The sequence below is a fragment of the Monodelphis domestica genome, chromosome 1 (assembly GCF_027887165.1).
Source record: "Monodelphis domestica isolate mMonDom1 chromosome 1, mMonDom1.pri, whole genome shotgun sequence".
Taxonomy (NCBI): domain Eukaryota; kingdom Metazoa; phylum Chordata; class Mammalia; order Didelphimorphia; family Didelphidae; genus Monodelphis; species Monodelphis domestica.
In genome coordinates, this window is record NC_077227.1 from 501875195 (window position 1) to 501891784 (window position 16590).

General features: G+C 38.0%; 1 protein-coding gene across 7 annotated transcripts in view; it reads left to right on the forward strand.

Moving 5' to 3' along the window:
• NFATC2 (nuclear factor of activated T cells 2) overlaps positions 1-16590 on the forward strand; it is a 215626-nt gene that overhangs the window by 157641 nt on the left and 41395 nt on the right. Inside the window, exon 10 of one of the 7 annotated variants that reach the window (XM_007475728.3) lies at positions 15531-15618. The exons of the other annotated variants lie outside the window; for them this stretch is intronic. Coding sequence (XP_007475790.1) covers positions 15531-15574 — 44 coding nt within the window. The 3' untranslated portion in view covers positions 15575-15618. The remainder of the gene's footprint in view (positions 1-15530; positions 15619-16590) is intronic. 7 annotated transcript variants of the gene reach the window in all.

Genomic DNA, 16590 nt, shown 5'->3' on the forward strand with positions numbered 1-16590 from the left:
GAGAGATTGCTGTTTGAAAAGCAGCCATGACTCCAAGAGGCTATGACCAGTTAAGGTCTTCCTACAAGTCAACAACAGCTCACAACAGCTACCTTTGGTTTCCTCAAATGATTGTGGCAAATGGGAAGTTTACAAAGCTTGAGAATATTACTAGTAGACTATATTGGAGCCTTTCCCTTCTTGTAATTCTTAGTCCTCCATCAGCAACCACCCTTAGGGTTGATAAGGAGTTCTCTCCCTCTTAATACATTCTATATCATGAATGTTTAACTCAATTTCTAGACTAGACAAGGGTGGAATTATGACCAGACTGTTGGCTACCCAATTTTAAGTTGTTACTATGCCAAGAGGGAATATGCTTTAATAATAATTCATATTTATATAATAATAATTTATAATAACAATATAAATTATATAAGCCTAGAGTCAGGAAGATCTGAGTTCGAATATGACCTCAGAAACGTACTAGCTTTGTAACCTTGGACAAGTCATTTAACCCCATTTGCTTCCATTTCCTCATCTGCAAAATGAGCTGGAAAAGGAAATGGCAAACCACTCCAGTGTCCTGCCAAGAAAACCCCCAAAGGAGTCATAAAGAGTCAAACATGACTGAAGACTGCCAAGCAGCAAACTATGGCTCTTTTAGATTTATTCATTAGCTCATTTGTGCCTCATACCAATTTGAGATATGTACTAGAGTGGTTATTATTACCATTTAACAGATGAGGAAACTGAGAATCAGAGTTTAACTGGCTCAAGATCCTCTTGCTGGTAAGTGGGATTTGAGCTCAGGTCTTCACAACTTCAAGTCCAGCACCATTTGGGGAAAACTATTTGAACTCAGAATCAGAAGAGACTCAGGTTCAAATCTCATAATTTCTCTGGCCTTTACTTTCCTTATCTGTAACACCTACCTCATAAGGTTGTTGTGAAGATCCAGGGAACTAACGTACATAAAACACTTTGAAGCCCTTAAAACACTTTGTAAATGTTAGTTATTGTTATTACTATTATCAACTATCTTTGGCCTATTTATAAAAGAAGTTCAAGATGGAAGAAGGCTTCCTCACTCTTTTCCCTGTGAGGAATGGCCCTTCCCAAGGTCAGATTGCGGGATTCCGTGTTGGGATTCCTGTCCCAGTACCTCTGTGGAAATGTGGAGGACAACCATTGGGAGCCAGTTGATTAACAGTGAAATTCTGTAATAATGCAAATGCTAACAGTTAAACCATGGCCATTATATGAGAATTCTTCCTTTGGACTAAACCCTAGCCTGCCATTTCTCTTTATCATTTGCTTTTTCTTACTTTTAGAATTCACAATGACAAGCAAGATATTCTAGTCCAGCTAGGATATCTGGCCTCCATGAGAGGCAAATGTCTGGCTGTGTAGCCAACCACTAGCATTTGTTACCATCTACTTTGAACACTAATCAATTCCTCAAGAGGAGTTGATTTTCCACAACTGGATCTTAGGAGCCCACAGTCCTTGATTCCAGTGATCTGGATTTACATATATGTGTGTGTATATATGTATATGCTGGAGCAGCTAGTTGGTACAGTGATTAGAGTACTGGGCCTGGAGTCAGGAAAACATGAATTCAAATCTGGCTTCAGATACTTCCTAGTTGTGTGACCCTGGAAAAGTCACTTAAACCTCTTTGCCTCAGTTTCCTCATCTATAAAATGGGCTGGAGAAGGACATGGCAAACTACTCTAGTATCTTTGCCAAAAATTCCCAAATATGATCATGAAGAGTTGGACACAAATGAAACACCTGAATAATAATATGTACATATACAAAAAGTTGTACAAATAACACATGTATACACATATACATATACAAGTATATTAGCATGTATATGTATTCCTATATCAACATATGCACACATTGCATACATATTAGTTTATACAGTGATCCCTTACCTATTGTGGGAATTATGTTTCAGAGAGCCCCACGATAGATGAAAATCCATGAAGTAGCAGCATTATATTTATTTTATTACTTATCTATATGTATATATTTTAAGGCTTTGTAGACTCTTCCCACTCTCCTATAAATCTTTCCACACTCTTATTAACCTTTCCTGCACTCTTATGAACACTGAGCCAATCAGCACCCAGGATATAGAACACAGCATTGTTGTTGGTCATGTTTAATTCCATCAGCCAATAGTGTGCCATGTACAATCTCACGTTGGCAAATTTGTGCAAGCAGTAGTGACATACTGCACTTCCATTGTGTACAGTATGGTATTCATTTGCAAAATCCCGTGATATAGCAAAAACTCCACAATACAGAATTAGATTTTAAAAAACCCACTATATAGTGAAGCTGTGGTAAGTGAACTGCAATGTAGCAAGGTACAACTTATATTTATATATTATTATATCATATCATATATCATATATTATTTAATATATATATACATATGTATGTATGTATGTGTGTATAGTTAGCCCCTGACAGAGAATAGTACCAGTTATTCCCCCAAACCCCCCAAAGTTTTTGCCTTATAGGAAAGCCAATTGATCTCTGGTTTAGTTTTAGCTCTTATAATGACGCAAAGTATATGTTTCCTAGCATTGGTTTGAAAGAACATATAACACGGACTGCAAAGTCCCTCACCTTTTTCTCGCTCTTTATAGGGCTTCAAAAAAAACAAACAAACAACCCAATAAGACAAAACAAACTCAGTTTAACTGGTCTAGATGTCATAACCATCAATTCATCTTTTGGTTTGCCTATCATATCCTAATCTGTATATACTGCCTGTATTGGTAACAGTCTAAAGTATCTAAAATTAAAGCATTCTTCTCACCTGTCTGGGCCAGTCCTCTCCTCCCACTCTTAAACTAACAAACAGTGCTTCTCCCAAGGAACTGAATTCCATTTGCACCTGTGCAGATTCCTTGAGATGGAACTGCATCCCCTTCCTTGGAGAGAGGGTACTTGTTAGGTCAGTCTTAATTGGCTGGTCAGAGCTTTAGTTTAAAGGCATTCAGGGAGAGTGGCATTTCATATTTACAGAGGACAGGGCTAGGTATGGGACCAGCAATATCATCAGGGGAGGAAGGTCCCGGGGAGGAACTTTCCCTATGGATGTGGGCCATCACCTACCTTCTTTGTAAATGACAGTCTTTAGCCAGTGGCTTAGAACATTGGGAAGCTAAATGACTTATCATCAGTGACCAGTCCTTCATCCACTTTGCTGTACTGCCTCTCATTCATAGTCAGATAAGTTATTTAAATCTATGAGAGTGAAAGAATACAAGATAGGACCAAGAATGCTCACTATGGGCATGGCAGGGGTCATTGTTATAATGGTGCCATCTAAGCTGTAACATTAAAGCCTTCTTATAAAAGCAAGTCATAATGGAATGCAATATCAGGTCTCATAGAAGAAGAGGAGTCTGAGAGGAAGAGAAGAGGGCTTGGATTTAAGGGTCAAAGAAAATGGCATGATGCTGCTCTGAGAGAGCTGAATAAAGTTGTCTTGGAAGGTGTGTTTGGAGGCAGAACATCTTTGAGGTCACTCCATGTTGAGGCTTTCCTGACTCTTGGTCAGAAGATAGGAAGACCAGTTAGTCATCTCTGTCTTACAGAAACTCTCCTACTGACTGTTGCTAGCACCTTTGCCTCTTAAAACTAAAATTTCAGAGCTGGGGATGCTTACTCATTTTGAAAATTGTTGACTGTTTGTAATGTTGCCTGTCATTTTTCTTGTAACCTCAAACAAGTTGCTGGTAAGAGGAGATGGGGAACTTGGCGCTCTGTGGAGGCCCAGGCCCTGAGCTGATTTCCTGAAATCTTTAGTTTTTCAGAGGGTCTCAGTGAGGCATCAGGAGATTCAGCAGCCTGAGTTCAATCAATGCAGCCAACTGGAAGGGGCCCTGGGGAGGAGGTGAGAGAGCGAGTTTAACTGTGTATGACAAACCTCAACCCCTGCTTAATCAATTCTAAAAAGACACAAATATCAGTGAAAGTGAAGGTAGACAAGATGTTTGTTCTTAATACAGTATAAATTAATTAAAGAAGTATGAAGTCATCAGTTCTGTGCTACATTACAAAGAAGGGACGTGAGAAGAGTAAGCCATGATCTCTTGCAAGGAATTTACAGTCTCATTGGATATCATAAACTAATATATAGGTTTAACAGCCAGAGATCAATACAAGACCAACCATTACATGTTAGTTATATGACATAGGTAGTATGCTCTATGAAGCAATCGTATCTGCCTCAGTTTCCTCATCTGTAAAATGAAGGGGTCGAACTTCATGGTTCTTTCTAAACCTATGATCCTATGTATAAGAAAGTGGTATTGAATTGGACTTTGAAGGATAGACTGGTTTGGGATTTAAAAATATGAAAATAGGAAGATTTGTTCAAGACACTCTGAGATCCAACGAGATAATGTTATACAAAGTATTTTACAAACTTTAAAGCACTATGTAAATGGCATCATCTTTGTTGCTGTTGTTATTGACCCAGGAAACTGTCTGAGCCAGGGTGGAGGAGGGAATTAGCATGTTGTGTGTAAGAAGAATCAGTAACAGGAAAATAAAAGATAGTATGCTGTTATCTTTTCTAGTTCCCCTGCTTTTCCAAGAGTGGCTAAACATTTTTTTCCCCAAATCATAGAAACCAGATTTGGTTTTCAATTCAATTTCAATTTTGATATGATCCAGATCCCTGGACAAGATTTTAAATCAAAAACAGCATAGTATTTTTTGGTGGGATAGTGAAGAAACTTACGATGGGTTGGATGCTGGATCAATCATTTTTATTCTTACCAACTCAGGGATTTGTTTAAGGAACACATGCAATTCATGAAAAAGATACCAGGCCTGGCAGACAAGGAGAACTGGAGTTAGCACTCCTAGCTGTGCTATTTGCGTGACTTTGGAAAGTTATAGGCTAGAGGAACTAAAGTCGGAGGACAAAGCCGAGATCTATTCTAATTCTTTTCATTGTCCAGGTGAGTTACTTACACTCAATGAGCTCTGGTGGCATACCTTTCTACCATTTTTTACCTACCTACCATTTTAGTTTCATTCATGACCCCTTTTGAAGTTTTCTTGGCAAAGATACTGGAGTGATCTGCCACTTCCTTCTCCAACTCATCTTACAAAAGAAGAAACTGAGGCAAACAGGGTCAGGTAACTTGCCCAGGATCACACAGGCTGGATTTGAATTCAAAATAAGTCTTCCTAACTCCAGACATGGCACTCTATCCACTGCACTCCCTAGCTGCCCCCTGACTATCTCTAAAGGTCATTGTGAGTATCAAATAAGATGATCAAAGGGAGAATCCTTGGTTAAAAAGTTTTTTAAAGCACCAGCTCATTCTTAAGGTGGGCTTTCTAAAGGCAGTAGTGGAGGCTTTGGAGATGCATTATCTAGTGACTTAGAGACTGTTGCTTTTAGGATGGTCTGGTTCCAATTTTGGCAAATATTTTGTAGGCCCCTATGAGCAATAATAATATCAAGTAAAAGGGATGGGTCAATGGAATGAACTCAAGAAATTTAGCAAGAGAGCATTCATATTTTGCTCTGACTTTGAAGACTTGACATTACAGATCTGGGCCCTTCTGTTATCTCCACCCGTTCCTGTTAGACTAGAGCCAGACTCCTGTTGCTACCTGTCTAAGAACCTTAAAGTACAAGCTTCTAGATGAAAGTGTTATTACACACCCTGCAGGTCCATAGTGCGGTTAGGCCAGCTCTGCAAAGGGGGGGTACTTTAAAAAAAGTTTAATTAATTACTTTAGAATATTTTTCCAAAGTTACATGAATCATGTTCTTTCCCTCCCCTCTTCCCACCCCCTTCCCATGGCCAGAGAGCAATTCCACTGGGTTTTAATGTGCCACTGATCCAGACTTATTTCTATATTATTAGTATTTTAACTAGGGTGATCATTTAGAGTCTACATCCCAAAGGGGGTACCTTTTGCCTAGGATCTGTGTCCTTCAGGTTAGGATTGGCCTGCAGCTGTGGACCTAATGGGTCCACAAATCTATACCTTGAGGAAGATTGGGAGCAAAGGAAGATTGGATCTCTTGCTAAATGATGCTGGTATTGGTAGACACCCTTTGCTTTGACATTTATTGAGTGTCTGCTTTTTATCTAGGGCAACAGTGATGTAGCAGAAAAAATTCTGACTTTGTACCCAGAGAAGATAGGTTGAAAATTCTGCCTTTGTCACATATTACCTATATAATCTTGGTCGAATAAGCCACTTAAACTCTCTGGGCCTCTGTTTTCTTCTCTGAAAAAAATAAGGAGGTTGGGCTACAAAGCTTCTAATTTCCATTCTAGTTCCAAGGCTATGATCTGAAAAAGCTGTAGATGGGTAGCATTGGAAGTGATCCAATCATTCATTAAAAAAAAAAGATACCTTTGAAGATATAAAAAATCAAGAGTCAAGATTTAACAAACATGAAACAATTAGAGAACAATTTGAAAAGGAAGTGTTTAATCAAGAGTTAATTATACTCATAGCTGTATAAATTGCATGGGTCATTCTAAATGACTTATTTTAATTATGTAATTTAGAAGAGGAGGAGAAAAAGGGGCTGGGGATTCCTTAGACTGATTTTGAATCATTATTTTCCATAATTTCTCTCTTTCTTCCAAGGTCTGAATTTGTTCTAGCAGCAAGTGTTGAATATTTTTTGGGGGGAGGAGGGTTGGTAGAGTGGTTTTTTTTTTTTGACATTTCCATTTTGTTAAAAACTGATTTTGAAGTTCCTGTCTTGTGCCTAACCTTGCCTTTTGGCAGGAGGCTTCTGCCAGGGCTATGATGAAGCTGCAGAACTAGGAGGGAGTGAGCTGTGGTTTGTTTAGAGTGCTTTCCTGCCTCCTGTTGCTATTTTAGAGACCTTGTGGTTGCCGACTTCTTGCTTGCCACATGAGAGATAGGGGAGGGCTAGCTGAGCTGCAACAAAATTGAATTGTGCTCAGTTGGAATAATCCAAAGTATAAATGATTAGATGAAATGTTTGTTCATGCCTCATAGCTCAGGAGGAAATGCTGCATTTGCTATAGCCCACTCGAAGTTTTGGAAGCATGCATACTTAATCTTTTTGCCTAATTCTGCTAATTGATCTTATCATATACCTGAGGCCTCTATAATAAACTGCCATGCATGTCAATATTAAAAAAATGTTAACATCGTAACAGTTCACATTATATAGTATTTTAGGATGCATTCTCCTGCCTTGAAACAATATTGAGGCAACAATGTTTATTATACTTTAGAAAAGAAAGAGGGGCAGCTGGGTGGTTTAGTGGAGAGAGAGCTAGGTCTGGAGATTGGAAGTCCTAGGTTCAAATGTGACCTCAGACACTTCCTAACTATGTGATCCTGGGCAAGTCATTTAACTCCATTGCCTAGCCTTAACTGCTCTTACGCCTTAGAGCTAATACATAGTTTTGATTCTAAGACATAAGGCAAGGGTTTAAAAAAATAAAAGGAAGGAAAGAAATGCATATTTATTAAGTACCTCCTATGTGCCAGGCACTGTGCTAAGCACTTAAATTTTATTTCACTTGATTCTCACAACCCTAGAAGGTAGGTGCTATTATTACTCCCATTTTATAGTTGGGGAAACCAAGGCAGATAGCAGTTAAGTAACTTTCTAGGGTCCCATACCTAGGAAGTATCTGAGACCAGGTTTGAACTTGGGGTTTCCTGACTCTAGGCCCAGCATTCAGCCTATTGCACCACAGTTTCATCACTGAATTTGAAGTTAGAAGATTTTAGTTCAAATCCTGTTTCTGGCACTTACCTGTGTGACCTGGGGTAAGTCACTTCGATACTGAGCTTCAGGTTCCTCAAATGAAAGATGAAGATGCTATATTCTCTAAGAGTCCTGCTTGCTCTAAATCTGTAATGCCAAGGTAATATAAATATTATTATTCCTATTTCACAGGTAATAACATGGAGTTTTGGAGAGGTAGTACCTACCTAGGCTCATAAAGCTCAGAGCCAGGACTTAAGTCTTTTGATTCCAGCCCTCTTCCTGTTCCAGTGTGCTCTGAATCATAGGGCTCATAGACAGGGAGCTAGAAGGGACCTTAGATGTTGTTGAGTCTAAACACCTCCTCTTTTTTAATAGATGAGAAAACTGAGGTGCAGTAAATTGTCTGAGTTAAGATTCTAACCCAGATCTTCTTGACTCCAAGCCCAGCACCCTCCACTGTACTACCTACCTGTTTCTGTGTGCCTTTATCTGTATAACTGCATAACGCATTCCCTTTATCCCACAGATTCCTCAAGAAACTCAGACCATTCAGTCACACTTGGTGATCACTTTATGTTTACAGTAACTGTGGGACTGTGTAGCTGCTTCTCTTGTTAAAGGGTAATGGACCATTGGCACCAATTAGTGAATCACAGACTGATTTCATAATTGGTACTCTGAAGACATTCAGCATGGTTGGCTCAGTTCTGTGTGGTCTGTAATTAACCAGCAAACTAATCCCTGATCTAGCATCCTTAGCAGGAAATAGAGTAGTATTAAAAACAAAGCAGAATTAAAAACAAAGTAGAATGAAAATAATACTATGCAAATAACATCACCTTGTTTGCTGCCTTTTAGGAACCACTTGAAACATGATGGACCTATGTCCATCTCTTCTAAACTTGAACTTCTTGTGGTTCAAAGAGCCTGTAGCGCATATTCTGGGATGTCCTTTTCAGAACAAGTTGTAAGAACAGAGGCAGTGTCAAGATTGATTTTTATAAGTGCATTAAGAAAAATGAGGGGGGAAACCTCAGTAACTCAAAGGTTTTATTTTTGGTTTCTAATGTCTTTTACTCAGTGACCTTTAGTTTGTAGTGTTTGTGATTCTTCAGAGAGGGCAGGCATGATCACTGTCTCTGCAGAGACAGTGTCCTCTCCACTTTCTATTCTTAATATTGCTCTAGGTAGTCTTAACTAACCAGTGTAAAACACTTTAAAAATATTTTTTCACTTATAAACAAAGCCTATCTTCTCTTACTTTCACTCCCTTCAGTTGAAAAAGAAAGAAAACAACAAAACCTTTGTAGCAAAAATGCATAGTTTAGCAAAACGGTGTGGGATAAAAATGAGCATCCAGTGCTGCCCACTCAAATAAAAAAACCTGGAGTCAGAAAGTGAGAGGAGAAGAGACAGAAGTTTATTTCTTCCTCATGGGAAAAGGCAAATGCCTTAGTGGCAAATGCAATGCCTGGGCACAAATACAAAGCATTATATGGGTTCCTGACCAAGACATTTCCCCTCCCTCCTCTGACTGACCCTGTTTTTATGGGGGCCACAATCTAGGCAGGAAGTCTACCCCAATCAGGATAAAGGGGCTAGCTTCTCATCCTCCCAACTTTGGCTTGCCTCCTAAATCTTCTAGGTAAATAATCAAAGTCCTTGAAATTAAAACAAACTGGTCTTACAATTCCATTCTTACTTGAGGTTATAAGTTGAATGCTTTACTTTGAGAATCACATTTTATTTCTTGGGTTTGGATGTAAGCTGGCTGCTTTAGTTTGAGGAGGACACACTGAATTTCTTCTCATTCAAAACCAATTCCTTCATTGTACATATCAAAAAAAGTATGGCTTATTCAGAGTCTTGAAGCCATTATCTCGTTGCCAGGAGACTAGTATCATGTTTCATAATTTGTCTTCTGGAATTGTGGTCTTCAGTGCTTTGATCAGAGTTCTTAAGTCTTTCAAAATTGTTTGCTTTGACAATGTTGTTATTTGATTCTGTTTATCTCATTCTGCATCAGTTCATAAAAGTCTTCACAGGTCTCTCTGAAACTACCCTCTGTTATTTCTTACAGCAAAATGGTATTCCATTATGTTTATACTCCATAATTTGTTCAGCTTTTTTTTCACTTTGTTTCTTCTAACCTACGTTGGGGTTGATTCTTCAGAGAGGGCAGGCATGATCAATACTGTTTCCTCTCCCATTTCCCCAACAACAGTCCATTCAGTTTGATAATAGACATTCATTTCTTGATTGGATATTTAAGGAAATAACATTGCTTTTCATTTGATGAGAAATAGGTTCAGATTCCTCCATCCTAGCAAGTTGTGTTTTATAGATTTTTATTAAAAGCTTATTTTTGTGAAAAGCAGAATAAGGTAATGGTCCTAGGGCTAGGATGCCTTGGGTTCTTTTTATCACACACTGGCTGTGTGATCCAGGGAGAGTCTTTCAGTGCTCCAGAAAACATTCTAATACTCTAGATTGCAGATCAGGTATCCTGAAAAAAAAGTATTCTCATCTCATAGTTTCTGTACTAATGTAATCAGAGGTTTAGTTCCTAAACATTTGGAGAGCAGTGGACCCAAATTCAAATTTTTATATGTTCCTTTTAAGTTTAGAGAATTCATTTCATTGTACTACTTCTATTTGAATCTTTCTTTGTTTCTCTTCTCAAAGATTTGATATTCTGATTACATATTCCTTAGATTAAATGAATAATTAATATATTGGGGATAGGGGTAGGGTAGAAATGACTCCATGTGACCCAAATATAGTTTGGGATCCTTGATCTAGAAAACAAGGCAGCATGGTATCTTCTTGTGGTCAAAGAAAAACTAAAACAAGAATAATAGCAACAAAGTATTTCTTACATCTTGAATCAAATTTCATCACATGTTCAGTGCCAGCAGATCTAGGAGGAAAGACATCCCTTTTCCATGTGCAGACATGTAGCTGTGTTTTCCTGTATTTTCCTGAAGGGTCTTCAAAAGCTCATTTCCCTACTACACAACTCCTTGCCAGTGGATCTAAGCACTTCCTTTTTGCTCAGTATTTCTTTTGATTATCATTGAATCTCGATAAGATATCAAACCCAATAACTGAACAGGAAGTTGTACCTTAAAAATGAAAACCTTTGCACAGACAGTAATATTTCTTTTTCTCTTAAAGTTCTTGAAGGGGGTGTGGGGATGGCGGGCGAGATCAAAGTCACCTAATGTGACCACAGACCTTATCAGTCAGGGTGGAAGTGTGGATTAAAAGATGAAAATATGAGACCTAGACTTAGAGACTTCTTAGGTCCTTTCTGGTTCAATTCAACCAATATTTATTAAGTTCTTGTTGTGAGCAAGACTCTGTAGGGGATACAAAGATGAAAAATGTCCTCAAGCACTAGCTGTGATAACGTCTAGCATTCTATTTTTGCTTCTAAAGCCACAGTCATCCCTCAATTCTAGGTTTTAAGGTCTCTTTCAGTTTTAACATTTTGTATGGAATGGGTATTTTGTGTTCCAGCATCTTAGACTATATGTTCTAAATTGGTAACTTGAGACCTAGCCTTTGTGGCAAGAGACCCAGGTTCAAATCTACTCTTTTTTTTTTTTTAATAACATAGATTGGGATCCTGAGAATCAAAGATCCAAAAACTAAATCTCCCCACAGTTCCTCTCATTTACATTGCTTATGTCTCTTTTCCCTTGTAGCTACTTTACTTTATTTTGATAATAAGAACTAGTGAAATTTATGGGGCATACACAAGATATTTGGTTCAACTGGGCCAACTTCAATTTCCCACCCTTTTCTATAAATTTTGTAGCACTAGAATTAGGTCAATTCAAATCAGCAAGCATTTATTAAGCACCTACTATATCCTAGGCTCTATGCCAGGAATAGTGAGGAAGCCAAAAACAGTTGCTGCTGTCAAGGGGCTCATAGTCTGATAAGGAAAGGAACATGTAAATAATTAAATACAAATGAGATACATACAAGATCCACTGAGGTTAGTCTCAAGGAGAAGGCACTAAAATTAAGGAGAACTAGGAAGGCTTCTTGTAGAAAGTGGCACTTTAACTGGAACTTGAATGAAGCTAGGGAATTCAGGAGATGAAGGTGAGGAGGGAGAGAGTTTTAGGTATGAAAGACAGCCAATGAAAATGCTCAGAATTGGGAAATGTTTTGTCTTCTTTGTGGAACATCAAGCAAACATCTAAATGTTTGAGAGAGACCCTCTGTCCTTGGAATATAGCTACATCCACTCATAGAAAGGCTTATGATATACATTGCCACAAACAATTGCTTTCTACTAGGACTCTGAAACCATTTTGCCATATCTACAAACTTAAGAAAGCCTTTCTGTATCAACCTGACTGTTCTAGTTTCTCCTTTGTGAAGTCTCTTTGATCTACCCACCCTACCCTTCACCCTTAGGTATTCCTGCTCTCTCTGTTCTCAAATCTCCTCATATTTACCCCTCTTGTTCATATCATATCTCCCAGTAGAATGTAAGCTTCTTGAGGACAGGAATTGTTTCATTTTTGTCTTTGTGTCCCTAACACCGTACTTTGCACATAGAAAGAACTTCATAAATGTTGAAATAAATTGCATTTTGAAATGCAATGTTGTCATTTCAGAATCAAACAGTTCTCATGTTTTTTGTCTACATAAGAACTAGTTTTCATTTGTTAGATCTTTTAGCAAATTTGTTCCCTTTCACTTTTTTTCACTTGACAATTTACGTCAAATCAAATGTATCTGAAAAAAAGTACTATGGTTCATTGCCTAATAGCTTCTCAGATGAATGAGACAGAAAAAGGAAATTGTTCCATCACCCTCTAGTAAAGGGACCATTCCAACATTTTTAGTGAACCCCTAGGCTTTGAATTTCTGAAAAATAGCAAATAGGAAGCAAGAGTCTTGGCTTACCATGCACCCACAAATGTTTATGAAGAACCATAAACACTCTCCCGCCCTTTAGGAATCACAGAATATCAAAGATGAAGGAGTCTTATTGGAACATATAATCTTAGAAATAGGAACTTATAACATAGAATATAGAACTAAGAATATCTCTAGAAAGTAGAATGTCAGAACTGGGAATGACCTTAGAATATAGAAGATCAAAGAACATCAAATGTTAGAACTGAGAACATAGAATGTCAAAGCTGAAGGATCCTTAGAATTTAGAATGTCAGCCAATACAGAAAATTAAACCTGGAATGTATGTAGAATGTAGAATGTCAAAGAACTTAGAATGTCAGAGCCTTAAAATTGGAAGGGTACTTAGTGGTCATCTGGCCCAATTCTCCTTATTTTAGCTCTATTCAGTTGAGCTGAAGCTTTACCTTGATGGGGAGGAGAAAGGTTCTGGTGCTTGTAAGTGTGAGTCCTCTGGTAACAGTGGGTTTTCCTTTGGGATCCAGGGATAGCCAAACTTCCCTCTCACCAGTTTTCACCTAATTGCTGGTGATTAGGCATATCCTCTGATGGGTAATTAACATTTTTGTAAAATCTGAAGAATTTTGGTTACAATTACATAGAACAAGTCTAATGAAGTCACATCCTTAAATTTTCAATGGGGTTTTTGCTTAATGAAATTCATCCAATTCAACAGATATTTATTGGGCATTTATTATATACAAGGCTCTGTGCTAGGTCATGGACTATAAGGACATTAAAGACAGTCTGGCAGATGTACACATTTGTGTATACTACGGATAAGAGAGAGCATGTCAAAAACTCATTTCAGGATCATAGGATAGAGAACTAGTATGTAGCGTAGGAAGGCACCATAGCATCATGGACTTTGAGCTGGAAGGAACCTCAGTGATCATCTAGACTAATTTCCTCTTTTATACATATAAGAAAACTGGGGCTTGGAGATACTAAGTGACTTGTCCACAGTTACACAGGTGGGTACATCTGGGAGTCAGATCTTCTGAATGTAGGATCCTTTGCATTGTACCATAGATTTCTGAGGTGACCTAGTCCAACCCCATCTTTTTGGAGATAAGTAAGTAGTGCTTACTAGTTGCTTTAAGCACATTCCTTGACATAAGGTACAATACATGTTGGAGACTCCATACAAAGGGATGCAGAGCATAAATAACTAGAAGGATAATTCTCATTGTAAATCACTTTTATCTACAACACAGGCATATGCCTTGAAGATGTTTTTAAAGGCGGGCATCCCTGTATCAGGGAGTAACTTTCTCTCCTTGCAATAAATTTCTGGTTTATAGGTCTGCACCAGTGATAATTAGTACAAACAATATTTGGGCCATATAGACAGGGAAATCAAATTGTAACACTATCTCTAAAACATGTTTTCAAAGATGGGATTAAAATATGCCTTTCTGGGCCAATCTTTGAAAATATTTGTATGTGTTATAATGATTAAAATTATAATTAAAAAGTCAGGTGAAAATTTGAAAGATATTAAATTAGGAAATATTCCTTTTATTACTTTTAAAATTATCTTTACTCTTACATCGCCATGGTATTGAAAATGAGCAACTTTGAGGTTATTCACATTATCTGCAAAAAACAGGAAGGAAATATGCCGAGTCTTAAGAATTTGCACGACTTTAGTGGTTATAGTAGTATAATGAAGGAAATTGGGCCTGTTTTTATCATATCTTTATAGAATTCTCAAACATAATTAAATGTAAGCAGGCCCTCAAATGAATTTTCTATTTCTGTTATCATGAATCAAGTATCAGAATATCTGAGAAACTTGATGTGAGGCTTAAGCAAACTCTCTGCTTCTCTGAGCTTTAGTAATTCCTACTTCTACTTTATGAAATTAGGACTTGGCCTAAAATCCTTTGCAGATTTAGACATTTAACTGCATGAAATTTTTTACAAAGTTTTACAAAGAGGCTGCTGCCATATTTGACCAGCTTCTATAAAGCCATCCTTCTACTCGGTGTATTAACACTCCCAAATTTCCACCTTTTGGGAAATGCTTTCAAAGCCAATTTTCTTGTTTTGGTGATTGTTTTTATGATCTATGTATTTGTTTTTTGTTTTTTAAAGGGAAAACATGGTATTGAATCTGAGCTTACAAAATGGCCAATTTTGTCGGGGATCCATAATGTCTTAAAAGATAGCATGATATTGTGGAAGGAATGCTGTCCTTGGAGCTAAGAAGACAGATTACAGTTCTGCTGTGATATACATTATCTGTGTGACCATGGACTACTCACTTAGTATCCCGGTGCCCAAGGGCAGTGATATGGTTCAATAGCTAGAACATAGATCTATAGTCAGGAAAACCTGAGTTCAAATTCAGCCTCGGAGACCTGCCAGATGTATGACCCTAGACAAGTCATTAACCCTATTTGCCTCTGTATCCTCATCTATAAAATGAGTTGGAGAAGGAAGCAAACTACTCCAGTATCTTTGCCAAGAAAACTCCCAAAGAAGTCACAAAGAGTTGGACATGGCTGAAAAATACCCAAACAACATTTCAGAGTCCCTTGTAACTAAGACTCCAACTTTTAGAACAGTTACTGATCTGCATTGATAGAGGGGGTTTCTACCTCAGGGAGTTTCCTGTAGTCAGTTAGTCAATAAATATTTATTAAGCACCTATTATAAGCCTGGCATTGTGCTAAGTACTAGGGATACTGCAACAGTAAAATCCCAGGACTGGACAAAACTTCATTGTTTAGGTAAAGAGATGCCAATTAGACTTACAAAGTGTGGCATGAGTTGCAAAAGTAGCAAGTCAAAGGTGATTTTTTTTCTCAAAAATGCTTTTGCAAATCTTTTTCAGAGCTGATAGATACACACCTTAGCTGGATACAAAACATAATATGAAACAGAATGACTGTGATCTTTGATACGAGAATTCAAAGTTGAAGGTAACCAATATTTTCTGCCTTTTTCTCCAGCTCTGTGTTTTCTTAACCTTTTTTTCCCCAAAAAAGCCCTCATGCCATATGTACCTGTGGATTAACGGCACTGTATTATTATTATTACCTTTTGCCTCCAGCGATGGAGCTTGTAGACAAATACTGTGGTGGGATACAATATTGGGAATTGCATGCTTCCTTAAATGGCACCCCTTGCCATGACCTGTTAATTGCCCTGGATCAAGAGAACCTGGGCACAGATTTGTTTTTCAAAGCAAATATAAGTTTCTCTTGTCATTTGAAGCTTATGGCTGCATGCACTTCACCAGTGTTCCCTAGATTTATTCAAGAAAACTCCATTTCTATCAGTGGGGTTTCTACCTGGGGGAAAAACCTATAGATGAATAGACTCCTTGGCCAGGTACATTTGCTGAAACCATGCCTGCCCCTCCATAACCTTTGCCATTTTTTTCTGTCTAGGTGATGCTGTTAGTTCTATTTAAGTGATTCATTGTGGGAATCTGTCAAAAGTCTTATTTACATAGATGTGCCCCCTTTGCCTCAAAAAACTGGTGCCTCCATGCTAATCTTGCAGAAAAAAGGGCTTCCACTACACTATTCTTTTACAAAGCTCTTAATTAAGGAGTTTCTGAGGGTTTCATTTTACTGGCCAGACGGGGAGAGTATCTGTTGGCATACTACCTCTTATATGGACACATGTTTATGAACCTCAAGTTTCAAGAGGATGCAAAATTTCACCCTGAGTTGCAGTTCTCTTCTATTTATTTTGATGTAGAGCTACTCTTAATTATCCATAGGTTTCACCTACATTTTTTCCATCTGTCAATTATCTCTGAACCAATTTTTGTTCAAGGATGGCTTGCATCTTCCCCACCCCCATCCCAACTACACCAGGCTCCTGTGAGCCACAGTCTATGCCCTAAGCAAATGCATCCTTCTTTCAGTATTATTTTGAGCCAA